Genomic DNA, 26,638 nt, shown 5'->3' on the forward strand with positions numbered 1-26,638 from the left:
AATTGAAAAAATATTTATTAAAAATTGCGACGCTGACACTTACGACAAGGCAGTTATTAATTGAATAATAATTTAAATTTAAATACCGATTGATAATTTCAGTATCACTCCAAAAACGAAGAAAATTGTCTCGTAATGTTAATAGATATTTTAAACACATCAAAAGATTATTATTATTATTTTTATTATAATAATAATAACTATTATTATTATTATTATTATTATTTGTTATTAATTGCTCAGGGGGGTTTTCCCCGGAGTCCGACTCTCCGAGGGCCCAGCCTGAGCGCCATCCATTACTGCTGCACCACTCCGCACAACAAGGCGGTTAGTGAGTGCAGCAGGCCAAATTCATTTGCCTAAGTAGACGCAGGGATCCCAAAATGACAGCCTTTTGCATCCGCACTGCTAGAGACACGGCTGCTGAACTGCAAGCCGGTATCTTCGCAAGTGAAGACACAAAAGACTGTTTCATCCCTCCAAGGACGCCGACAACCAAAACGACGAGCTTGACACGGTAACCTGGGTACAGTTTGCCAATTTCAAACAGGAGATCCTGATATATCTGGTGTTTGTGCTCTTCTTTGGCCGAGATATTGTATTCGGCTGGGGCCGAAAACTCAATGACATAAATGTCACGAGTAGCCTTGTCAAAGAGCACAATATCAGGTTTGTTGTGGTCAATCCGCCGGGTTGTTGCGAATGGTATGTTCCAATAAATTTTGGAACTGTCATTCTCAACAACCTGCGGAATATCTCCTGGCAGATAAGGCAGCACTGGTGTCTCATCGATACCGCAGCTATATCTGAGATGATAATAGAGTACTCGCAGGGCAGCATTGTGACGCTGTATGTAGGCACCTCTTGCCAGCACAGGACATGCCGACAAAAGGTGCATCAGCGTCTCCGGATGTTGTTTACACGTCCGACAGGACGTGTCCGGAAGCTGCACCTGGAGCACCTTGCTACGGTATTCGAGAGTGTTGATAACACCATCTTGGCAGGCAAATATAAATCCTTCGGTCTCGGACATCAGGCCAGCTGACTTCAAGAAGGAGAATGTCAGCTGGGTGGACAAGCCATGGTCACGGACGTGTTTGAAATACACGCTGTGCATGGACTTGTCCATGTGTTCACCGAGGAGTTTTTTTCCTCGGCTATCCTGACGACGCTCTTGAACTCCTTTTTCGGGAGTTCAATGAGAGCGTTTATTTCTCCGAGACCTAAGGTATTTGCCGCGTAGATTGCTGCCTTATACAAGAACGACCCCTTCCGCGCATTTTCATGACTATGAACAAATTGCATCAGGAAGTCGTCCTCGTCTGCTGTGAAATTGGCAACCTCGTATGTTAAACCCAGAACCAAACGATCGTGAAGCCGCTCCAAGCTCTGCAATCCTCTCCCTCCGATGTTCCGGGAGAGGTACATCCTGGCGACTGATGAGTTAGGGTGCATGCTCTGATTCATATTGATGACTTTACGGGTTTTGATGTCGAGATCTTTCAACTCATTTCGAGGCCATTTCAGGATCCCAAAAGAGTAAAGTAGGACCGGGACAGCGAGCATGTTAGTAGCTGAGACTTTGTTCTTGCCGGAAAGTTCTGATGACCAGATCTTCCGGAGTCTCCTAACATACTCACTGCGAAGAGTTGTTCGGACTTCAGAGACGGCATGCATTTGCCGCTCTTCAATCCCTAGATATCTGTACAACTCTCCGGCGTCTAATTCTCTTAAGACGCTCCCATCCACTAATTCGACATCTCCACCCGTATCAGAGCACTTACCCTTCGCCAGGTGTACGACCGCACACTTGTCCAACCCAAAAGACATTCCGACATCTCGTGTGTACTCTGCTACGATGTTGATGGCCGTTTGTAGATGATCTTTGTTGGCACTGTATATCTTTAGATCATCCATAAACAGTTGGTGAGTGATCGAGTATACTCGATCACTCGGTAGCCCCGCAGAGTACCCACGAGTTTGTCGGAGGGCAACAGATATTGGCAGCAGTGAGATGCAAAACAACAGAGGGCTCAGAGAATCTCCCTGAAAGACGCCTCTCTTGTACTGAACAGTTCCGGTTACGTGCAATGCATTTCCACTTCCTATGTGAAAACGCGTTCGCCAGAGCTGCATCGTACGTTGTATGCATCCCACTGTTTGGCGATTGATTCCGAGGCATTTGAGCAGATAGAGAATCAACTCATGTGAAGTTGAGTCAAATGCCTTACGGTAGTCAATCCAGGCCATAGACAGGTTGCGTTGGTAGTAGATTGCGTCTTGAATGACGCATCTATCTACCAACAAGTTGATCTTGCAACCTGACACGCCCTGTTTACTGCCACGTTGTTCGTATATCTGTTGCCACACAGGCTCTATCTCCTGCAAGATACGGTTATTTAAGATTTTTGTAAAAATCTTGTAAACCGCATTCAAGCAAGTGATAGGCCTGTAGTTCTTTGGGTCGGACAAGTCACCCTTTTTAGGGATGAGTACGGTTCGCCCTTCTACCAGCCAGTCTGGAATTGGTTCGTCGCCCTGAATGTATGATGTAAAAATCCGGGCCAGATGAGCATGTGTAGAAGAAAATTTCTTCCACCAGAAGATGTTTATGCCATCTGGGCCCGGGGCAGCCCAGTTCTTGCTGCCATTCAGGGCTTTACGAACCTCTTGCACACTGACTGCAGGGCTCTCTTCGGCGATATCCTGCCGTCGGTGTTCTCGACAGAATGCCTCGAAGTCGTGCAGAGCTGGAGTATCCGGGTTGACGTTTGGTTGATCTCCGTACAATTCACTCCAAAGGCTTCCACTCGCTCAGATGATGGATAATTCTCGGGAACAGCGGTCTTAGGTGACAGAAAGCGTGAAGGGTTGGATCGAAACAAAGAGTTGTCGATCAACCGCTTCAGCCTTTTCTCTAGTGACTTTTGGAAGCCACCAGAGCCCGCAACCTGTTAAGAGACTCTTCTTTGATGACAAGAAGAGTACTCTTGTTCAGTGTGTGATGTCGCCTTCGAAGTTCTGCCGCCAGGCGACGAACTTTGGCGTGTACGGTCTTTGAGTACTAACATACTCTATCACACACTGAATGCGGGAGACTTGTTTCCGAGAAATGTCAATTTTGTGTCCAAGTTGAGCGATGCGCAGCTTCAACTTCGCCTCGAAGGAGATAGAATGTCTTCTCTCTATCGGCAGAAGCGAAGCCGCGGCACCGTAGACAACTTGGTTGACAGTGAGCAGAGTGGAGTCCTCTTGAAGCTGTGTGGGGAGATCTTCGTTCACCGTGTCGAGCTGTTGTTTTGAGTGAGTCATCTTTTTGGAGATGCTCACTTGTCGACCTGTAAAGAGGTTGTCGTTGTCCTCGGAGAAACGGTGCCGTTCTTGGTGTAGCGGTGCTGGAAATGAAGGCCGATTAGACTGCCTTCTATTTGGCAGCAGCGATCGTCGATTATGCCGAAGGTATGAGGCGTAATTACGCAGGTGTTTGGGCGTAAAATGTCTGTGCTCCGGATGCATGCCACACCAAAGTGTGTGCATCCGGGCCATATACCCTGATACCTCCGGCTCGCTGTTCTGCCAGCACACCAAGAGATCGGCGCGAAGCTCCTCCGTCCACTTAAACTTAATCCTATAAGCGCCGGGGTCGTCATAAGTCATCGGGTCCGGTGTGCTCCTCCCACCTGATGACTGGTCCTCATCCGAAGAGGACCGGTTGTGGGGAGCACTTCTGAGATTATACTGTTTTGGAACTCAGATATTACGGTGCAACGGGTAGTTGGCCCGTTGCTCCGGTTACGTTGTTAGCCTACAGACCAGATGTTGCGGTCTGCGTTTCCCGCGGTGCGCCACTAGGAGGCCACGTAACAAGCACCGCTTATTATTATTATTATTATTATTATTATTATTATTATTATTATTATTATTATTATTATTATTATTATTATTATTATTATTATTATTATTATTATCATTATTATTATTATTTTTAAAAATTATTATTAATATCATTATAAATTATTTCTCACTGAATCATTAATTATCACTTTAAAAGAGTAATGTATATTCATTTTATTAAATAACTTTTACTTTTATAAAAATTTTACATGTGACTCCAATTTACAAGCTGTTACAAGCGTGTAGCTTGAGCTGCTTGAATAATATTCTAGCATAAGCCTATGGATGATGCTTCTTACTCGATATTGAAGGTATATCCGCCATCTATTGACCAACTGCTACACCATCATGAAATGGCCTACCTTATCCACATGTACTTTTATCTACTCATTTCAATGAATAATTTTACAGGAGGCAGCACCTATATACTTCCCGCTGTGTGTTAGCTCCCTAATGGAAACACGAGCGTCCTCACAGTAGAACGTTGTGATACCAACTTGACAATGTTAAATGTTCCAACTTTGTTGGCAAAGTGTCCCCATCCCGCATGGTAGCTCGGTAAATCATTCCAGACACAAACTTCTTTTAAATTAATTTTATCTTCTAAATATCCATCCTTAGCATGTTCATCGTAGTCTTCTACTTTTCGTATTAAAGTTTCATTTTCACTGGTTTGTTTTTCAGAATCAGCTTTGGTTGTCAGGCATATTCTGCAAAAGTAGGTAGCATTAAAGCTTTCTGGGAAACCCAAAATACTGTTGAGACCTAAATTATCTCCTGCTATAGTTATCAGAACAAATTTCACATTTAATTCTTTGTTATTGTTAACGCAAATATTGATGCAAACTTCTTCTAACTTTTTTAAATCTAATATTAATTTTTTAAATATCGATTTATTACCAAATTTTGTTCTGTCGTTAGAATAAAATAATTGAGTTAAAAAAATATTTTCTAACCTACTGGACATAGTTGGCGGAACGGTTGCGATTGACGTATAAACGGCACCAAGCTTATTTATCCCAGCATGACTACCAAGTGGATTACCTGTTTCTAAATCATCGTAGAATACTATTAACGGAAGTATTAAATCTTTGTTTTCTTTCTGCTTCATAACATCACTCCACAAAGTACCTTGAACAACGTTTCGTATAATTTTATTTGTATTATTATTATTTTCCTCAATTAATTGCTTTTGGTAATTGTAGATTGTTGTAAATACATCAGGTAGCTCCAAAAATAGTTTCAATGAATGTTCTAATGGAACAATGTAAGTTTTCGCTTCTGTTAAATTCAAGATTTTTTTATTGTTTACTTTTTTTTCTTCTTATGAGTCCCAACAACTTCACTTCTTGGTTCAACATAACACTCTGAATTTTGATAATGTTGAATACGTCTGTATTCTGTTCCCAACTGAGCAAAAGCATTTTTTATTTCGATGTATATTGACGATATGTTTTGTAACAGGGTAAAATTACCCTTAATCGATAAGTCACCGAATATCGATAATTATTCGACATAGCACTGGCGCGTCTCGATCTTCGGGCCTAAAGGGAGAATAGGAGGGGGTGAGTTTGGGTTAAAATAGGTGAGCCGTGCAGTGGAACAGGGAGAAGTAGTGTGACCGCCAGACTGAGTGCCACGGAAATCAAGAAGGACCGATCCCCGGAGTAGTGACGAGACGAAGGAAGCCAACTACAACTAGGACTTCATCCTCAACGAGTGAGTTAGATCATCGTTTTGTTCGTCAAGGTGTCAATTATTGCTCTGTGGGAAGGAAGTGGACCGCGGTTTATCCAATACCCAGTTACTTCTCCTAATTATTTATCAATTGGATCGTTAATCGACGAAAATTTTATTCAATAATTAAATCGTAGAACATTTGCTAGTTTTTGGATTAGTGATTTTCATGGGGGTTTATACCCGAGGATCACTTAATCGACCTTGCGGGGAAAGTTTTAATATCTAAAAGTTTTCAATCAATTAACTAACATCTAAGAAAATTCATTAAATTAATTTTTCAATAATTAACTGAGTAAAATTGATTGATCCTTGTCATTGAGAAAAATAGACAAATTTTTATTCGTGGAATTTTCGTCAAGCGTCAGTTGTGTGTCGCATAAATTCCAATACCCAAGGTCAAGCAAAGACTTGACTAGCGAATGTTCTAGCAATTGAAGTTGACTATTTCGACTCGTGTCGAATTTTTATAATTGATAAAACGCCCGGGAAAAAATGATCAGACCTGACCATGCCTGTTCATGTATGATCAGGCCTGAAATTAGACCTGATCATGCCTGTTCATGTATGACCAGGCCTGAAGTTATACATGATCATGCCTGATCAGTTCTGTTCATGCCTGCTCATATCTGGAGTACTAAATACGCTCAGGCCTGATCAGGCCTGTCCATGCCTGACCAGACCTATCCATGCCTGCTCATGTCTGTTCATGTCTAAAGTGTTAAATACGCTCAGGCCTGTTCATACCTGTTCATGTCTATTCATGTCTGACCATGCCTGTTTATGACTGTTCCTCTCTGACTATAGTCAGAGATATGATAAAAATTTTTCTTTGACGAAAAAAATTTTTGGTCATCACAAAAAGTGCAAAATTATTTTTAACATTACGTTTATTTAAATAATTTTGAAATAAAAAAATTTATTACATTTTCTATGGGATGTTATGGTCTGCTCTGCTCCTGCCTAATATGAAAATCATTACTTATTATATTATTTAAATAAATGTGATATTATAATGAGATTCGGTTACATAAATAAATTAGGACTATCAAAATATATTATAAAACCAATTTTAACATTATATTTATCATAAACTTATTCGATACTCTATGTACTTCATAGAATTGTTACATCTAATATAGCAGCACAGCAGGCGGGAAATTCAAGGCAAACGGATAACACCAGAGTTAAACAGCATTGAGCATGGTTGGTAGTTGGATGGTTGACCGCTGGTGTTACATCCTTACAATAATATGTAATTATTTTTTTTTTTATTTTATTTTATTATAGAGAATTGCGTACGACTCTATCAAGTACTACAACCATAAAATTAAGCAAAATAATTAATTAAAAATAGTAATGGGTTTTCAGACCTGACCATGTCTGATCAGGCCTGATCAGGTCAATCCATGCCTGATCAGGCATGGTCATTTTTCATGTCTGATCAGGGCTGAAGACTCATGCCTGTTCATGTCTGATCAGGTCTGATCATTTTTTCCCGGGCGATCAGAAAATTGTTGACAATATTTTATATTAAGAATTAATTACTAAGATTGTTATATTTAGAATTTATTATTGAAAATAAGATAGATCGGAAAATTATTAAGTATTAATTGATAAGAATATTATAGTAAGAATTTATTATTGAAAAACAATACCGATCGAAAAATATATTAAGAAAATTATTAATTGAGAATGTTATAGAGTAGAAAATTATTAAAAAAATTTTGTTAGGAGTTTTTATTGAAATTATTGTATTATAAATTATTTTAACAACTATAATTTAAGTAAATTTTGGGGATTAAGTCCGTGAATTAATTAAATTAATTTTACTCTAAATTGATAATTATCGGCATGGACATTAAGTCCAAGTAATCAGTGATATTGAGTCAAGGTCAACACGAAAAAAAAGTTTAGTAAGAAATTGGTCATGATATAGGAATTTTCGTTTCACCGATAGCCAATGATTGAATAAAATAAAAATAAAATTAATAAGTAGAAATCAATTAAGCGAAGTGTGGGTTATGTGTGTGAAGAATTGTATGGGTTATGCGTGATAGAGAGTGTTAATAGTGTTAAATGCGGTAGTCCTGTGGACTTAGTTTTAAGTTAAAAGTGCGTAAAGTGTGGAGTTAGTTTTGGTCGTCCGGTGGACGTTAAATTTTAAGCTTAGTTTTAGGTCAGGTGTGGGAGACCGTTCGTTAGAAAAAGCCCAGTAGTTTTAAGCAGGTGTGGGAGACCGTTCGTTCAAAAAAGCCCATTAGTTTTAGGTCAGGTGTGGGAGACCGTTCGTTAAGAAAAGCCCATCTAGTTTTAAGCAGGTGTGGGAGACCGTTCGTTCAAAAAAGCCCGTCTAGTCATCGTATCGTCAATTGGAGGTTCGTTTGTAAATATCGTTTATTTCGCAGTTATTCTCCGCTTCGTTAGATTATAAGTGTGTGTGTGAGCGCTTAAAATTGTTAAGTTTGTTAAATTTTTATTGTTAATAAAACTGATCAGATTGCTAATTAAATTTTTATTATTTAACAGCACCTTCCTCCACTCTCTCTACCCTAAGATAAGTTTTCTCAGCTCTGGACCGGTTCCAGGAACCGTGATTAATAATCCTGGTGGCGCCCTGATAATTTTTATTGTTATTAGTTTTGTTAGTTAATTTTATAATTGATTAGGGGCTAACCTGAACAGGTAAAACTGTTACAGTTTGTTAGTTTGTCTTCAAATGGCATGCTGGAGTCATTTAATGATTTTATAACATTCATCAATAAATCTAATGTGAATGTCTCAATCATCTTAAATAAACTTTGAATCAAGGATCTTGGCGTGCTCAGAAAGTTGTACATATGAGATATAAGTTTATTAATTTCAGAAAAATAATAATTAGATCCATTACTGCAGTTTTCTGTTCTTTCATACCCAATGGTTTCATCAAAATCAGTATTAATATTGTTTATATCAGACGAGGCTGAATCAACGAACGATCCAGAATTGCTCAAAAAAGTATGATTCAAGTTCGTGTGAGATAAATTAAAATTCGATGCGTAGTTGCTTTTATTAGATGATGATGATGATGAACGCTGAATAACTGATGAATAGTCATTATGAGAATGATCGAAATGATATTGTAAACTATGTTTACTATCATATAATCGATAACAGTTTTTCACTGGACAGGGAAATCCAGATTTTTTGTGAGTTTCTGTTAAATGTAAAATGTGTTGTTTGATTGTTGTTTCTGATATATGGCATAATGTACATTCTAAATATGAATAACTATCTGCTGTTGATGATGAACTTGATGGTTGAACAGTACTCGTATTGCTTGAACAATTTGATACCGAGTATTCCTGAAAGTTTATTAAATATAATAAGTATTATTAACTCGGTCAAACTATTATGATATTTTATATATATATAATATAAAAAATATTTGGTTAACTTACTTGATCCGCTAACACAAAACTTTCGATGTGTTTCTTCAAAGATATTTTAGTATATTCATCTAGACATAATTCTTCGAGGTCCTCATCGGTTAAAAATTTTAATAATTGAAGTGTTATCCCATTATCTGAGAATAAAAAATTTTATTTTAGTCATTACAATTATTATATTAAACCTGACTAAAAAATCGATGTAATTCATTCTTTCAAAATTCTACATCTTTGATAGTTCATGGTTTAGCAGCTGAGTATTTATTATTCCAAGCATTACCTACAAATGTTTTTGTTGTACAGGTAGGAATATTCCATGTAGAAAATGTTTCTTGTAATGTCCACATTTCACGAGTATTATCCGACCTCTTGGTACAACGCTACAAAAATTATATTTGAATTAAAAATTTTATAGAAACCCTGATTAAAAAAATGGATTGAAAAGTATTCAAAATAATTGAACACATGTAACTGTATATCTAAATATTAATACACTATAGGTATATAGTTTACATAAATTCAATTCTTTTCAATCCATTTTTTAATCTTACAATAATTAGGTAATTATTTAGTATAACGATCACGGAGTTCTTTTGTCATAAAAAATTGACATTTAAAAAAAATTTTTTTCTTTCATTTGATCATTTCACAACAGATTATAATAAAACATAGATCGACAATGAGAAATCAAAATTTTAATGAGTTTTTTGCTATTAAAAATCACAAAAAAGAATAAGGTTATTGTTTTTTCTAATTAACAAAAAAAAATTGAACACCCTTGTGGAAATAATTCTCTGAAAAAACTCTTGAAAAGTCTTTATAACTCTGAATAAGACTTTTCGAAAGTCTTCACATCCCTAACTAAGTAAAGGAAAGTCTTAATAAGTCTTCAAAACTCTGCAATACTCTTCAAAAGTCAAATTTTCCCTGCAATTTCGGAATTTCTCAAAGAGTTATTAAGACTTGATAAGACTTGTTCAGTTTTACAGCAAAAGAAGAAAATATTTCTTTTCAAAAAAATTACTTATCAGAATTAAATAAGACTATAAAAAAGAAGTAATGCATGTTTTAAAAAAATTTTTTTAAATAATATTTTCATCACGAAAATACTTTGATGGGCATCGAATCACTCATAGTTGAGCAAGTCAAAACATCAACAGCAAATGAAGTGCACTTGATGTTGGAAAAACAGATACTACTCAAAGAGTAAATCCAATCGGTATTTAATTTGGACTATCAAATATTAAAGTCAACTTTCTAGGTAGGAAAGAATTTTCTATCCACACGCTATCTGCTGGAATTAATTGATACCTAACATATTTTAGTTTACGAATTTACAGTTAGAATCTTTGAGTGTTCTTAGTTTCTAATAGGTGGCATGTGGTTAGAAAATTCTTTCCTACCTAGAAAGTTGACTTTAATATTTGATAGTCCAAATTAAATACCGATTGGATTTACTCTTTGAGTAATATCTGTTTCCAACAGCAAGTGCACTTCATTTGCTGTTGATGTTTTGACTTGCTCAACTATGAGTGATTCGATGCCCATCAAAGTATTTTCGTGATGAAAATATTATTTAAAAAAATTTTTTTAAAACATGCATTAATTCTTTTTATAGTTTTATTTAATTCTGATACGTAATTTTTTTGAAAAGAAATATTTTCTTCTTTGCCTGTAAAACTGAACAAGTCTTATCAAGTCTTAATAACTCTTTGAGAAATTCCGAAATTGCAGGGAAAATTTGACTTTTGAAGCGTATTGCAGAGTTTTGAAGACTTATTAAGTCTTTCCTTCACTTAGTTAGGGATGTGAAGAATTTCGAAAAGTCTTATTCAGAGTTATAAAGACTTGTCAAGAGTTTTTTCAGAGAATTATTTCCACAAGGGCAGCTTAAGAAAACAATTCTCAAAAATTTCATTTTTTTTTTTTTATTTAAAAAATTGACCTTTTAAAAGTTTTGTTTCAAACTAATTTATTTTGAATGAATTTTTAAGAATATAAATAAATTATAGGTGGAAAGAAGTTTTATTGTATAGATTTTCAAACTTATAACCCGGCGACCGTGATTCTAAACAATTACTAATAATTATTTACCAAAGAATTTAGAGGTTACTTACAAACCAAACAGTTTATGCTGATCGATGTTATTTAAATTTTTGGAGTACTCTAACGGTATTTTTTAATTTATAAATATATATTGTGATTTTAATTAAATTTTCACTGTGAACATTACATAATTAGCGCATTACAAAACAATTATTTGTCCAACATAAAAATGAAAAGTTTAATGCCAGTAATATCACTAAAAAAAATGTCGCCATCTAGTACAGTGGTTGCTTACTAGCGCGCTTCCTGGTGTCTAAACTTACAACTTATTTTGAGTGAGTTTGCCTTTGTCAATTATTTACTTTCTTCGCTCTTAATTACGTACGACGTTATTGGTAATCTTTTATTAAAAAAATAATTGCATAACTTTTTTAAAAAACTAATCAACATAGTGTAATTTATTATTGTCAAGTAACAATTAGTTGCATTAATTAATTTTAATTTTCAAGATTATCGCATAGATCGATGAAAGACATTGATATTTTTTACATTCAACTACAGTTAAAAAATAAAATAATTATTGAATTTTATATTTTTAATCAAATTTAATTAAAATAATGTGCTATTAAAATTGACCACTAAGGCCTTACTTTCATTATTTAATTAAAAATATTTTCAATAACGATCAAATTTTAAATAGCTAACCTATACATGTCTATGAGTTAAGATGTCCAATAATAATGATATGCCGAGATTATCGATAAAAGACCTTTTTGATCAATGGAATATTCCCGAAGATATAACAAATAATTTTATTGGTAATCAAAATTATTTCAATTATTAGTATTATTACTATTGATGTTTTTAAAAAAATTACGATCTTCAATAAATAACAGAACATCATAATATTTTTTTAGGAGATGAAATTACACTTCAACTATTAAAACAATTGTCACCTGATGTGTTGAAAGAATTATGTCAACATATTCCTACAAGAATAATTTTACAGCAGCATATTAATCAATTTGTGGTACCAAATCAGGTAAGTAATTTTATTTTTTGTTTATAAAAAAGTTAGTGATTTCCTTTAATTTATTTAAAATAAAAATGTTTCAATGTGTAGAATAACGCTTCAGAAGAAGTTAATGAAGACGATGGAAATAATTCTGGCAATGACTGTGATGATCATCCTGAAGTAGCCGTAGAAGCAGAAGTTATCGATGAAGTTGATTATTTTCCATCTTTAGATTTAACCAAGCAGATAACAGCATCTCCTGAAGGACCTCTTATCTTTGCAGATTATTCCCAGAATGGGAAATTAAATCCGACTAATCAACAGTCAGTAGTGGACATTATTAGTCGCTTTTTGTTTCCTTGGCTGGAGAAAAAGTAAGCAATTCTATTCGATTTTGGTTGTCTATATTATATAAATTTACACATAACAAGTATCTTCTCGGTGAATTGAAATATTTCTTTTATAATTGAGCAATGTTGATTCCTACAAATTTATTTTAGTTAAAAATATATTTAAAATTTTTTTACAGCATGATAACAAGTTGTCATTACCGTTGTTTGTTAAACAAAATAAAAAAAACATTCCCAAATGAATGTTTAAGTGTTTACTTTATCAAGCCAGTGCCTAAACGGCTTTCACCTAGTAATAAGCCTATTCCTATGAGAGGCAAATTGCCTGATAAAATTAGAAATACAAGGCACACTTCTGGGATTACTAAGGGTAACAGAAAACGAAAGAGCAATGTATTCGATTTGACTATTGAAGAAAAACGAAAGCGATACGACGAATTATTAGGTTTGTAATCGATGTGATAATTAATAGATCGTAATTAGAAAAATAATATAAAATAATTTTTTTAGGTGACCACGCTGATGATATCGAATGGTTGAAAGAAAATGATGAACCATGGGAAAGTGTTGTGGCAAAATGGAAGGAAACATATGAAATCAGAAGCTGTTGTACTCATAAGACAGTCACTGAGTTTCTTGAAGAATGGCCGATACTCAATGACTTGAGAGGAAAAGATTTGGTAAGTTTACAATTACATTCAAATAAATGTTTTTTTGTGAAATGTTCAGGTAAAAAAGTAAAGAAAAAGATATCGTAAACTACATCAATCTTCTTTTCTTTCAGATTTCTTTGCACTTTTTAAGTATGTACCCTGATAAAGCAAATCTTTTGCGGTCTGGTTGGTCAACATTCATTGATAGAATCAAAACTTTAAGAAGTTTAAAATATGCCGGAGATGAAACAATTCAAGAATATAAAGAATTTATTACTACTTTAGGAAATGGAGAAGAAACCATTAATTGTAATGATCTATTTTATTTATTTATTTTTTTTTTTTCAATAATTTTGTACTTTGACCGTAAAATAATTTATTGATACTGTGAATGCATTGATGCTATTTTAATATTTTGTTCACATAATGTTTTCAGTGAAGTTTGTTATTGAGCTTTTGATGTTGCCGTATTTTGTTCCCCCAAAGGGAAGAAATTCGAAAAAAATTAAACACAGTAAGAAAGAAGCATCTAATACGATAGTTCTTTTTGTAGAAGTGAGTTAATTAAAATTTCATTGGTTTTACAGCCTACTTCCGCTAGTTGAAAAGATAAAATACATATTAATAATATAACATTTCATCATGATTATCATTTTCAGAATCCTGGTGACATTGAGACTGAAATCGAGAAACAGAGGACCCGTGCTTATAATAAGCATGATACGGTACCACCATATGTACTTATTCAAGGGAACATGACAGAGCATAACCAGGTGCTGTTGGTTGTAGACGAAATTAAATATCAATTTACGTCAGCAATTACAGCATGTGATTGTTTATTTAAATGTTACCACGTTTTTGGAGCACAATATCCAAAGGATTCAAATCATATATATTTATTAATACAAAGGTGCCTCTTCAAGATTAAAACTCAGTATGATATTTTGCCCACGACGATTATTGATATCGATCAAACCTTTGACAGACCATAGGATAAAGCAATATTTGAAAAAAATTTATTTGAAAAGAAAAATAACAATTTTTAATTGTGTTGTGTTTAAAAAATTTAACAACTATTACGAATGTTTAATTTTAATTATTTATTTTATTTATCATGTTTTTTAGAAATAAAAAAATTTTTCTAATAATAAAAAATTGTAACATTTCTTTATCTACCCTTTAACATGTATTTTTTTATACTCTAAAAGCTAAAATAATATTTTATGATGATTAAGCACAATTTTCTTTACTTGATCAAGTTATTTTTATATTAAATAATCAATTTATTCATAAAAAAGATATGTTAGATCGAAAGTCTATTGAAAAAATTTTTTATTGACTTCAATAACATGGTGATGGAAGAAATTATTACTTGAACCAAAAATTTTTAATTTTTTAAACGATAATGTTATTTTGGTTGAAAAACTTAAATGTATCGATTGAAGATAATATAGTTTTGAGTAAAGATACAAAACTTCTCCAACAGAGACGTACATTTCTCAAGCCAAGAAATTCTAAACCAAGACAAGAATTTCTTAAAGCAAAATAATCATTTGTCTTCCAAAATAAATTCTTAGATCAAGAAAATATCTCTTGAATCAACATAAATTTTCTATCAGTGTACATAAAAATTTACTAACGTGACATCACTACTCCCAGATTTATTTTTTAAAATGGTCACAAAATTATTTCTCATGGATTATATATAAAAAAATTAAAATTAAAAAAAATATATAAACATTGACGAGTCAACGTCCGCTGTAATTATTTAAGTAAATAAATGGAAACTTATAGATAATACCTTATTTTTACTAGATAATTTCGTATTTTTCTTTGATCCAGCAATTGGTGTTCCGTTTCCGATACTCGTTCTTTTTATAATAGGAATTCTTTTGTCTGATATATGTTGATTTCTTTCTCGTAAGGCGTCTTGGTCATCTAAAACCAAAATATATTCATAAGACTATTTAAACAACAAACTACTAAGGAATTCAATGAAAATTAATTAAGTTACCCGACATCCAAAAATTTTAAGAATTTTTTTTATTGAAACAATTATTGCAAAATAAAAAAAAAAAATTTCATATGTAAAAAACTTTAAAAACTATGAGTCCAATTTTTAAAAAATAAATTTTTAGTTCCGATATAATAAATTTCAAAAAATTATAAAATTAAAAGTCGACTAATTTTAATATCATAAAATTTCACTTACCATCATCATCTAAAATTTTTATTTCCACTTCATTATTATTCACTGTAGTCATGTATATTGAACGATTTAAATCATCCTCACTTGTAATTTTCAAATGGCCATGCTGAGTTTTAATGTAGAGCTTATTCCGATGAGCGATTTTAAAAACAGAATTAGTTTCTACGTTGGTTTTAATCAACACCCATTTCTTTAGTACTGTAATTTTTAGAACTCAAGTAAGGTAAAAGTAAGGTAAAATCAACGGTCAGTTGTCAAAAACCACATGAAAATATTTAATACACAAACGAATCACTTGTGTACACTTTTATCAGCGTCAGTAAATCTATTATAAAAAAATTATTATAAATTGGCATAACCTGTACAATTAAATTATCAGAACGCGTGTCAAGCACAATAAATTTATAAATGTATGTTACGAGTTTTTTCGACAGTATAATCTGTTATAGTCGTCCCGGTGAAAGAATGACTTTTTTCACCACCACATGGTCAATCCCCACCATCACAAAAAATTTAGTGCGCCTGTGCAGAAGTACTACACACCTCATCAACAAAATACTCCGCCGAATAAAAGTAGTCCCTAATTCCGTGAATAGTTGTGTTTGGTACATAGAGTGCGCTTCAGTTGTTCAATTTTTAGTGGCAATAATTTAAATGAAAATTGCTTAGACTTTATTTAACTTCTACTACAGCTTACTTATGAAATGTGGGCGAATTTTTATGTATAAAAATTAAGCATATTCAGCTGTGATTGAAGTCTACTGCTCCCAAAGATACAAAATTGAGAAAAAATATGTTAACGTACTTTGATTATAATATAAATAAATTGAAAAAATTATAATATAGATAAATTTAAAAAATTATCCCTAATTAAAAAAATGAATTAAAAAGTATTGGAAATAACGAAATTTGAATTCTTTTCAATACTTGTGAATACTTTCAATACTTTTGAATTCTTTCTCTTATGGAGAATTAATATTGTCAATCGTTTTGAATTTTTTTTTTAATCAGGGAGTACACAGGTAAGAAGTGAAACTTCTTTATGAAATTTTATTTTTCTACTGTTTACAATTTCACAGAAATTAGGTATGAAAATTAAGTTAGCCGACATTTAAAAATTAAAAAAAAAATTTTTATTGAAAAAATAACTAAAAAAAAAAAAAAATAAACTGTCCATTGTTAAAAAACTTGAAAAACTGTAAGTGCTATTTTAAAAAGATATTTTTTTGTTCTAATTTAATTATTAAAAAATAAAATTAAAAACGTCGGCTAACTTTGGTATCATAAATTGGGTGGATAAGACAAAAAAAATTTGTTTCAGTATTAAATTAAAGCTATTTTCGTATTATAGCCATGCATACAAATAATGTAAGTAATTCATTTTATCATTGCTCTTATTATTATTATTGTATTTCATCAATTATGATCGCATTGTAATAACCATTGTTGTCATTAATTAAACTATGCTATTACGTAATCTAAAAATTAGTTTAGATTAAATTTTGTAATTTAGTTAGTCAATTTACAAAAATTATAAAACGAACTTCAATATTTACATTTCATGTCATAACTTGGTAAAAATGATTCAAAGCAGATATTTAATAACTTACTCAATTACACAAGTTATGAGTAAATGATTGGAATTATCTATTTATGTAGACATGTAATGACTTTATAGAATTCAAAATAAAGAAATAAATCATTAGAAACGAATAATTACAAAAGAAGTACGTATACCTTTTTTTATTTTCTAATTGTGTTTTGTTTTATTTTTAAATTATTATTTTATTTGTTAATATAATTGTTTTTAAAATTATGAAAATTAAGTTATCCAACACTCAAAAATTTTTGATAATTTTTATTAATTCGAAATAAGCATTAAAAAACTATATTTTTTAAATTCCATGTATAATTTTTGAAATTTTCTACATGTGAAAATTTTTATTTGGATTTTAAAAAATTATTTTTATTGCATAAGATTATGCTGAAAGAATTATAAATCTTTTCTCATTCAAATTTATAAAATATCGAAATAATTTTATTAGTAGAAGTATAATTTTACTGTAAAAGATTTACTATACATTATTATACTATACTCTATATCTAATTAATTAATTGCTACCCAAAAACATATCAACTATCCTTTCCATATAGAAAAATGAAGATTTTTTGATGATTGAATTGAATTCTTCGAGTATTTTTAGTTTGCTGCTAACAAGCAGTAGGAAATGAACAGTGCAGATAAGTTTATTAATTATTTATTTTGAGCTTCTAAATCTTAATAATATATTGTAACCGTTCTTTCTATTAAAAAAATAGTAATTGGAGGTTTCTTAAGTGAAGGTCAAGCTATGAATTCAATTTTTCAAGTGCTCTTGGTCTACTGCTAACGAGCAGTAAGAAATAAGTTGCATGGATAAGGTATATTAATTCTTTATTTTCTACTTTTAAATGTAATTAATTCTTTATTGTAATCAAAACAGATATCGAGTGTTTTTTCTATAAAAAAAAAGATTAATTGAAGGCTTTCCAATAATTCAATTCGATTTTTTGAATACTTTCAATTTACTGCTGACGAGCAATAAGGAATAAATAGTGTATATAAAGTATATTAAAGTGTATTAATTATTTATTTTGAGCTTCTAAATATTATTATTTAATTATAATCAAATAAGATATCATCTGTTTATTTTATGAAAACCAAAAATAAAAAAAGAGACGGTTTCTTCAATAATTGAATTGAATTTTTTGTCATTTTTTTTGGATTACTGCTAACGAACAGTATGAAATAAATAGTGTAGATATGGTATATTAATGATTAATTCTAAGATTTTAAATATTATTAATTGATTGTACACAAAAGAGATATCAAATGTTTTTTCTATACAAAAATAAAATTACTCAAAGGCTTTTTTGAATAATTTCGGCTTACTGCTGACGAGCAGTAAGGAATAAGTAGTGTAAATGCGGCATATTAATTATTCATTCTGAGCATTTAAATCTTATTATTCAATTGTAATCTGGTCTGGAAATCTTGTGTACAGTCTCCTTAACAATTTTTAGAAGTTTTCTTCCTTAATCTCCGGTGGACACCGAGAATTGAATTTCTTATAGTCGAAATTCAGTTAATTTAATTTAAAAACTCCCTTTTGTAGGGCTGTTACTCGGTATCCATGGGGTTAATCTATCGATTGTGGGTCTGGAAATCTTCTGTTTCGTGTCCTAGATGATTTTCATGAGTTTCCTTCCTTAATCTCCGGTGGACACCGAGTATTGAATTTTTTAAAGTCTAAATTCAGTTAATTTAATTAAAAAACTCCCTTTTATGAGGCTGTTACTCGGTGTCCATGGAGTTAATGTGTGAATTATGGGTCAGGAAATTTTCAGTAGGGTCTACTGAAAAAATTCTATGAGTTTCCTTCCTTAATATACAGTGGACACCGAGAACTGAATTTTTCATAACTCAAATAATCGACAAATAAGTCAAAAAACGCCTTTTATGGGGCTGTCACTCCGTGTCTATGGGGTGGATCCATCGATTATGGGTCTTCCCATAGAAATCTTCCATAGAGTCTCCTCTATGATGCTTCAATTTAAGATTATGTATTATTTATCAAGTCAAATCATTTGTTAATGTCGAGAAGTTAAAATTATGTCAATTTTTTTTTCAAATTACGTTGATGATCTCAAGTTTTTTTGTTGTACTTAGGGGTAATTATTTGGTGAAGGTTACGGTTTAACAGTTTTAGTGTTTAATAGTGAATAATAGTGAATAATATAGTTTATTTACTTATTGGACATTACTTTTATAAAGGTTTCCCTCATCAACTATCAACGGTCTCATTTAAGATAGCACATCGAAGGTATATATATTGATGATTAATATATGTATAGTGTCTAAAAAGTTACCCGAGGAAGTGATGAGACACCAAAAAAAAATATTTCAACGACGCAAAGTGCTCTACCACTTTTCTTTCTGACGCATAGGTAATTAATATATTTATTTATATAAATTGTAAATATATTCATTAAAATAAATATCCAGAGACAAGCTTCGACTGCAAGCAGGAAAGTAGCGGTGAAACATACGTATGCTTTATTTCTTAAAAACGAAGTGAACATTAAAAATTTTTATTAAAATTTTTCCATGCTTGAAAAGTTCAGGCATGAAAAAGCTTTAATTTATATACAGGGTGTCTCTGAAGTGGCGGGAGTAATTGTTGGGGTCGATAGAGAAAAAAATACTGAATCGAAAGTTCCTGAGCCAAAAATTTTTTTGGGCCATAGAATTTGAGTTATGAATTAAAAACGATAGCCAATCAGAAGCGCGCTATTCGAGAAATGAAAATGAGCGGGGAAGTAGAGGAGACGCGAGAGTGAGATGCTGCAATAGCAGCTTACTCGCTCACACAAAGCCGAGCATGAGAGGGGATTGTGACGCTATGAGCCGAGTACGTAAGTGTGAATGAGTGGATGTATGAGGTCGCAAGCGGACGGCTTAATGTATGAGTGTGTGTCCGTGTATCGCAGCATTATTGGAGGCGTTGTAACGCTGAATTAAAGCTAACCGGGTACTCTAAGACAGAGGAAAAAATTTTAATTTTTATTTTTATTCGAAAAAATTTAATAAAAAAATAAAAAGGCCCAAGATTTAACCAGACCCACAGAAACGGAGAGTAAATTTTTAATTCTCATTTATTTTGCTGGGGATTATTTTCAAATACAAAAAAAAAAAAAAGGCTAAGATTCAACTGGAATCCAAAAAGAGATGGATGAAAAATTTTATTTTTATTTTTAATCAGCAAAATTATTTTTCTTCAAAAAAGAGCCCAATCTCGACTGGAGCAAGAAAAAATGATTGAAAAATTTTATTATTAATTTTCAATCAACAAAATTATTATAAAAAATAAATGGGCCCAAGTCTCAACCGGACCCAAACAAACGGATAAAAATTTTTATTACTTACTTAATTTGCTGGAAATTATCTTTAAAAACGAAAAAAATGCCCAAGACTCGATCGGATCCAAAAAAATAACAGTACAAAAATTTTTCCTTATTTTCAATCAGCAAAATTGTTTCTTTTAAAAAAGGCCCAATCTCAACCGGACTAGAAGAAACTGATTGAAAAATTTTATTTTTATTATTAATCGAGAAAATTATTTTGAAAAAAAAATAGGGCCCAGAATCAACCGGACAAACAATGGACTTGAGTTCAATTTTTTCTTAATTTATAATTTGACATTCTACCTGTTAATTCACCGATAGATAATTCTAATAAAAATATCAAAATTATTCGGACTTGAGTTCAATTTTTTTCTTAATTTATAATTTGACACTCTACCTGTTAATTCACTGATAGATAATTCTAATAAAAATATCAAAATTATTCGGACTTGAGTTCAATTTTTTTCTTAATTTATAATTTGACATTCTACCTGTTAATTCACTGATAGATAATTCTATTAAAAATATCAAAATTATTCGGACTTGAGTTCAATTTTTTTTTAATTTATCATTTGACATTTCGCTTGTTGATTAAGTGATTAATAATTTTAATAATAATATCAAAATTATCAGGACTCGAGAGCGATTTTTTTTTAGTATATTTTTTACATTTTACCTGTCAATTAACTGATAAATAATTTCAATTAAAATATCAAAATTATTCGGACTTGAGTTCAATTTTTTTTTAATTTATTAGTTGACATTTTACCTGTTAATTAACTGATAAATAATTTTAATAAAAATATCAAAATTATCAGGACTCGAGAGCGATTTTTTTTTTCAATTCCTTATTTGACATTTTACCTGTCAATTAATTAAAAAATAATTTTAATTAAAATATCAAAATTATTGGTACTTGAGTTCAATGTTTGTTTTAATTTATTTTTGACATTTTACCTGACGATTAATTGAAAAATTATTTTACAGAATAATTCCCAGCAAAATAAATGAGAAATGAAAGTTTTCCATCCGTTTGGTTGGGTCCGGTTGAGTCTTGGGCAATTCCTTCTGTTTTCAAAAATTATTCCGAGCATAAGAAATAAGTAATAAAAATTTTCTATCTGTTCGTTTTGGTCCGGTTGAGTCTGGGGCCTATTTTCTTTTTTGAAATAATTTTGTCAATTAATAATTGATAATAAATTTTTTCAATCAGTTTTTTATCGTCTTGTCAAGATTAGGCTGATTTTTGTTCAATAAATTTTTGTTTGTTATTGAAAAGAGAAAATAAATTTTTTTGCATTCTTCTATTCTTGGCTCTGGTCGAGTCTTGGGCATTTTTTCGTTTTTAAAAATAATTCCTAGCAAAATGAATGGGAAATAAAAGTTTTCGATCCGTTTGTTTGGGTCCGATTGAGTCTGGGGCCTATTAATTTTTTTTTAAGAATAATGTTGTTAATTAATAATTGATAATAAAATTTTTCAATCAGTTATTCGAAGTCTGTTTGAGATTGGGCCTTTCTTTTCAAGGAAAATTAATCTTGGTGATCAAGTAATAAAAAATTTCTATCCGTTTATTTGGGTCCTGCTGCGTCTTGGGTCTATTTTTTTTTCTTAATAATTTAGTTAATTAATATTTAGAAATAAAATTTTTCGATTTATCTTTTTCGGGTCCGGTCGAGTCTTGGGCAATTTTTTTGTTTCGAAAAATAATTCCCAACAACAAAAAAACAGGAATAAAAGTTTTCTTTCCGTTTGTTTGGGTCCAGTTAAGTCTGGGGCCTATTTTCTTTTTTAAAAAATTTTGTTGATTAAAAATTCATTATAAAACTTTTCAATTATTTTTTCTTGCTCCAGTCGAGATCAGGCCCTTTTTCAAAGGAAAATAATTTTGCTGATTAAAAATAGAAAAACAAAGATTTTCAATTTATTTTATTTCGGGTCTGGTCGAGTCTAGGGCATTTTTATCGTTTTCAAAAATAATTTCCTGCAAAATAAATAAGTAATAAAAATTATTTATCCGTTTGTTTGGGTCCAGTTGAGTCTAGGGCCTCATTTGTTTTTTTAATTAGTTTTGATGATCAACAATAAAAAATAAAATTTTTGGATCATTTTTCTGGGTCCGGTCGAAATTGAGCCTTTTATTATAAAAAAGTTAATTATGATGATTAAAAATGAATAGTAAAATTTTTTTATTCATCTCCCTTTCGGTCTGATGGAGTCTTGGGCATTTTTTTCGTTTTTAAAGATAATTTCCAGCAAATTAAGTAAGTAATAAAAATTTTCTATCCGTTTGTTTAAGTCCGGTTAAGTCTGTGGCTTATTTTCTTTTTTAAATAATATTTGATTAATAATAAAAAATAAAATTTTTTAATTAGTTTCTCTTAGTCTGTTTGAGATTGGGCCTTGTTTCGAAAAGAAATTAATTTGGCTGATTGAAAATGAAAACAAAATTTTTCAATTTATTTTTTTTTTTTTGGGTCCGGTCGAGTCTTGGGCGATTTTCTTCGTTTTTAAAATAATTCCCATCAAAATAAATAAGTAATTAAAACTATCTATCTGTTTGTTTGGGTCCGGTTGAGTCTGCGGACTATTTTTTTTTTTAAATAATTTTGTTGATTGAAAATTAATAATAAAATTTTTTAATCATTTTTTTGCTCCAGTCGAGATTGGGCCTTTTTTAAAAGAAACAATTTTGCTGATTGAAAATAAGGAAAAAATTTTTGTACTGTTATTTTTTTGGATCCGATCGAGTCTTGGGCATTTTTTTCGTTTTTAAAGATAATTTCCAGCAAATTAAGTAAGTAATAAAAATTTTTATCCGTTTGTTTGGGTCCGGTTGAGACTTGGGCCCATTTATTTTTTTATAATAATTTTGTTGATTGAAAATTAATAATAAAATTTTTCAATCATTTTTTCTTGCTCCAGTCGAGATTGGGCTCTTTTTTAAAGAAAAATAATTTTGCTGATTAAAAATAAAAAATAAAATTTTTTCATCCATCTCTTTTTGGATTCCAGTTGAATCTTAGCCTTTTTTTTTTTTGTATTTGAAAATAATCCCCAGCAAAATAAATGAGAATTAAAAATTTACTCTCCGTTTCTGTGGGTCTGGTTAAATCTTGGGCCTTTTTATTTTTTTTTATTAAATTTTTTCGAATAAAAATAAAAATAAAAATTTTTTTCCTCTGTCTTAGAGTACCCGGTTAGCTTTAATTCAGCGTTACAACGCCTCCAATAATGCTGCGATACACGGACACACACTCATACATTAAGCCGTCCGCTTGCGACCTCATACATCCACTCATTCACACTTACGTACTCGGCTCATAGCGTCACAATCCCCTCTCATGCTCGGCTTTGTGTGAGCGAGTAAGCTGCTATTGCAGCATCTCACTCTCGCGTCTCCTCTACTTCCCCGCTCATTTTCATTTCTCGAATAGCGCGCTTCTGATTGGCTATCGTTTTTAATTCATAACTCAAATTCTATGGCCCAAAAAAATTTTTGGCTCAGGAACTTTCGATTCAGTATTTTTTTCTCTATCGACCCCAACAATTACTCCCGCCACTTCAGAGACACCCTGTATACATAATGGGTTAATGAAATATAATTGTTAATTAAAAATTTATTTCTCAACGACCAAAAAAGAAAAAAATTCAAACGACAATGCAAATACAAATTTTTAGTAGTACTCAATAAAATACAGAAATCGCCATCTTTTGAAATTTACACTCAGAGACACCAAGATACACTAATTAAATTAGCATGGTTTACAAATTTACCATCTCTAAAAATAAATGTAATTTATTTATTAAACGTAATATGCGAAAAATATACATTATCTTATGTGTAATTTTTTTTTAAAATATACAAATGAATTAGTAATATTAATTTTTAAACATATTCCGCCTATGTTGCCGTATATTTTTACGAGTTCAAGCTTACGCAATGAGATTTCCATGTTACCGATTGACAAAAATGTAGAAGTCTGTACATATCAAAGAGGGAATTAACGTATATGTATGAAAAAATTGGAGTAGACAATTGTTCAAAGATATATTGGCATATTGGATCCGTTTCGTTAGTCAGGCTAGCATTGATATATCAATACTTTTTTTTCTAATTACAAAATAATTTTCAAATAATTAAAATCAACCATGAGATATGTTCGAGGTGATACTTCACCTAAAAAAGAAAGAAAATTAAAAGAAATAACAGCTCAACTTAAAAATAGACGAGGAAGGCCATGCAATCGACAATTACAATCAGCAATTGTTTGTTGCCACAGATTTATGACTAGTGAGAAAGAAGCTGGTGGTCCTATTATTCCACTCAATAGAGTAAGGTAATTCAAAAATTATAATTATTGAAGCCGCAGGTAGAATGTAAGTGTCATTAAGAAGAATGTTCAGTGTCGTTATAATTTGAGTTCATATATATCTATTAATACATCGATCAATGTCAATATATAACAATTTCTGAGAACACTTATTACGAGATTTTGTTGATGAATCATACAATTAAATCAAATCAATAAATGATTAGTCAAAAAAATTTTGGAATCAAAGAGAAATGTAAAATTTTTTCTATAAATGTAAGAATACTTTTGCAACAAGAAAATATAAACTTACATTGAAATCATCTAAGAAGTAATAAAAAAACTTCATTGTAAAATATATTTTAAAAACAAAAATATAAGGAATAAAATGTCATTGTTGTATATTATAGGGTTTATGAGTGACATCTTTGTAATCAACGAATAAAAATTTTCTTTCAAGTCTCTAGATTGGATAGTTTAAGTAATAATTATATATGAAGATGTGTCAAACATTTTACTCAATGTATAATTTTTTCAGAGAAAGAGTTATGAAAGCCCTCAGTGTATCTCAAAAGACAGTAACAAAGTATGTGAAAGTTGGAAACTCAGGTGCAACTTACAGTACTCCAGGTAAATCAAGACCTCGAAAAGCTCCTATTCGTGATGTGAGTGAAGATGTGAAGGAGAAGATTCGTACAATAGTTTACGAGTTCAGCAGAAGTCGTAAGTTTAACATTTATCAATCTTATTATTTATTCAAAAAGACAAAATCTGTTAGAAATCTATTGTATGGTACTTACAATACGTAAAATTAAAAATCATTAAAAGATAATTGATAAAAAAACGTAAAGAAAAAGTAATAAAAGAGAAATAAAATTACAGTTTTTCCTGGAATAAGGAATGAGTATTGAAATACCAAACAATGACTGTAATTGAAGAAAATTCATAACATGTTTTTTGTCTGTTGAAAATTTTTTAATTCTTTAACTTTTGAAATAGGTCGCTCTGTGACAGCGAAAGATATTTTAACGAAAATCAGGTAAAAAAATTATTAAACGTTAATACTCTATATTTCAAATTATTAAAAATTAAAAATTTTTCAGAGAAAAAAGAATTGCATTTGAGGGGAAAGAAGAAGTTTTACGAAAAGTTTTGCATGACATTGGATTCAAATACAAAACCCGAAATGGAATACGCTATATTATAGAAGATTCAGACATAGTAATTAAGCGCTTGAACTATCTTAGAAAATATAAACTGAATATGGATAGCAAAAACCCAAAAAAAGTCATATTCCAAGATGAGACCTGGACTTACCGTAATGGAACCAGAAAACGCAAAGATTGGCAAGATAGCAGTCGCAACAGCTGCTCGTTGAGAAAAGTTTCTCAGGGACCGCGATATCTAATATGTCATGCTGGAGGAAAAGATGGTTTTGTAGAAAACGCTTCTTTAATTATGTGTATAGAGAAGAAGCCTAAAGTGCAAGATGATTACCATGGCGACATGACCTCGAAAATATTTTTGAACTGGTTTGCAAAGATGCTAGAAAATTTAAAGGAACCATCTTTAATAATTATAGATAATGCATCATACCATTCAACTTTGATAAGATATGTAGATAGACTATATTTTTAAACTCAATTTGTAATCAAAAATATTATTTTCAATAACAGTTAGCACAAGGCTGTTATAGAAACAGATAGACAGTCAGCAATGTTTCAATTATATTATTTTTTTTTCGTTAAAATAGAGCTGTCTGGAAAAACTAAAAAAATAAAAATATCTAGTATGTTGTAGTTATATTGCTGAATTAAAATAGTAGTATCATTTTGACGAGATTACTTTTTAATGAGAATAATCCCACGTAAAAATTAATGATTGAAAATAATAATTTTAATAATACAATGTATTTCAAAAAAGACTTTCACGTAAATTTTCGTTTATCTAATACAACATTTTTTAATTCTATGTATGATAGATATTTAATTAAAAAATATTATTTTCTGTAAATGATGATGATCTCAATATTATTTTAGGATGGTTTAT

At 31.1% G+C, this 26,638-nt stretch overlaps 3 protein-coding genes across 4 annotated transcripts; 1 reads left to right on the forward strand and 2 right to left on the reverse strand.

Moving 5' to 3' along the window:
• Window positions 1–19: 19 nt before the first annotated feature.
• Window positions 20–14,188, forward strand: LOC141525300 (uncharacterized). The gene is made up of 9 exons (XM_074239728.1): window positions 20–132; window positions 11,301–11,923; window positions 12,023–12,147; window positions 12,229–12,494; window positions 12,650–12,915; window positions 12,981–13,150; window positions 13,255–13,432; window positions 13,560–13,678; window positions 13,783–14,188. The coding sequence occupies exons 2-9, from the start codon at window positions 11,833–11,835 to the stop codon at window positions 14,113–14,115; spliced, it is 1,548 nt and encodes a 515-aa protein (XP_074095829.1). The 5' UTR covers window positions 20–132; window positions 11,301–11,832; the 3' UTR covers window positions 14,116–14,188.
• On the reverse strand, window positions 3,349–6,133 carry LOC141525289 (uncharacterized). Its single transcript, XM_074239712.1, has 2 exons — window positions 4,851–6,133; window positions 3,349–4,604 (listed from the first exon to the last, which is right to left on the reverse strand). The coding sequence occupies exons 1-2, from the start codon at window positions 5,003–5,005 to the stop codon at window positions 4,337–4,339; spliced, it is 423 nt and encodes a 140-aa protein (XP_074095813.1). The 5' UTR covers window positions 5,006–6,133; the 3' UTR covers window positions 3,349–4,336.
• LOC141525301 (uncharacterized) lies at window positions 7,813–11,231 on the reverse strand. 2 transcript variants are annotated; one of them, XM_074239729.1, is made up of 4 exons: window positions 11,177–11,231; window positions 9,340–9,439; window positions 9,072–9,196; window positions 7,813–8,975 (listed from the first exon to the last, which is right to left on the reverse strand). In XM_074239729.1, exons 2-4 carry the CDS (start codon window positions 9,404–9,406, stop codon window positions 8,304–8,306), a joined length of 864 nt encoding a protein of 287 aa, XP_074095830.1. In that variant the 5' UTR covers window positions 9,407–9,439; window positions 11,177–11,231; the 3' UTR covers window positions 7,813–8,303. The 2 variants fall into 2 exon arrangements, with proteins under 2 accessions (XP_074095830.1, XP_074095831.1); XM_074239730.1 differs by lacking the exon at window positions 11,177–11,231 and having other exon boundaries at window positions 9,344–9,396.
• Window positions 14,189–26,638: the final 12,450 nt, after the last annotated feature.

The sequence above is a fragment of the Cotesia typhae genome, unplaced genomic scaffold (genome assembly GCF_013202065.1).
Source record: "Cotesia typhae breed Kobodo isofemale line unplaced genomic scaffold, CoteBio_Ctyphae contig_26, whole genome shotgun sequence".
Taxonomy (NCBI): Eukaryota; Metazoa; Arthropoda; class Insecta; order Hymenoptera; family Braconidae; genus Cotesia; species Cotesia typhae.

What these genes read in the sequence shown, in the direction of transcription:
- LOC141525301 (XM_074239729.1), bottom strand. Translation starts at nt 9,406, where the DNA reads ATGTGGACATTACAAGAAACATTTTCTACATGGAATATTCCTACCTGT. An exon ending in TACAACAAAAACATTTGTAG is followed by an intron (nt 9,197 to 9,339) that starts GTAATGCTTGGA and finishes TTTTATTCTCAG; the next exon opens with ATAATGGGATAACACTTCAA. An exon ending in GTTTTGTGTTAGCGGATCAA is followed by an intron (nt 8,976 to 9,071) that starts GTAAGTTAACCA and finishes ATAAACTTTCAG; the next exon opens with GAATACTCGGTATCAAATTG.
- LOC141525300 (XM_074239728.1), top strand. Translation starts at nt 11,833, where the DNA reads ATGTCCAATAATAATGATATGCCGAGATTATCGATAAAAGACCTTTTT. An exon ending in GCGATACGACGAATTATTAG is followed by an intron (nt 12,916 to 12,980) that starts GTTTGTAATCGA and finishes TAATTTTTTTAG; the next exon opens with GTGACCACGCTGATGATATC. An exon ending in TGGAGAAGAAACCATTAATT is followed by an intron (nt 13,433 to 13,559) that starts GTAATGATCTAT and finishes TAATGTTTTCAG; the next exon opens with TGAAGTTTGTTATTGAGCTT.
- LOC141525289 (XM_074239712.1), bottom strand. Translation starts at nt 5,005, where the DNA reads ATGAAGCAGAAAGAAAACAAAGATTTAATACTTCCGTTAATAGTATTC. An exon ending in CCGCCAACTATGTCCAGTAG is followed by an intron (nt 4,605 to 4,850) that starts GTTAGAAAATAT and finishes CTACTTTTGCAG; the next exon opens with AATATGCCTGACAACCAAAG.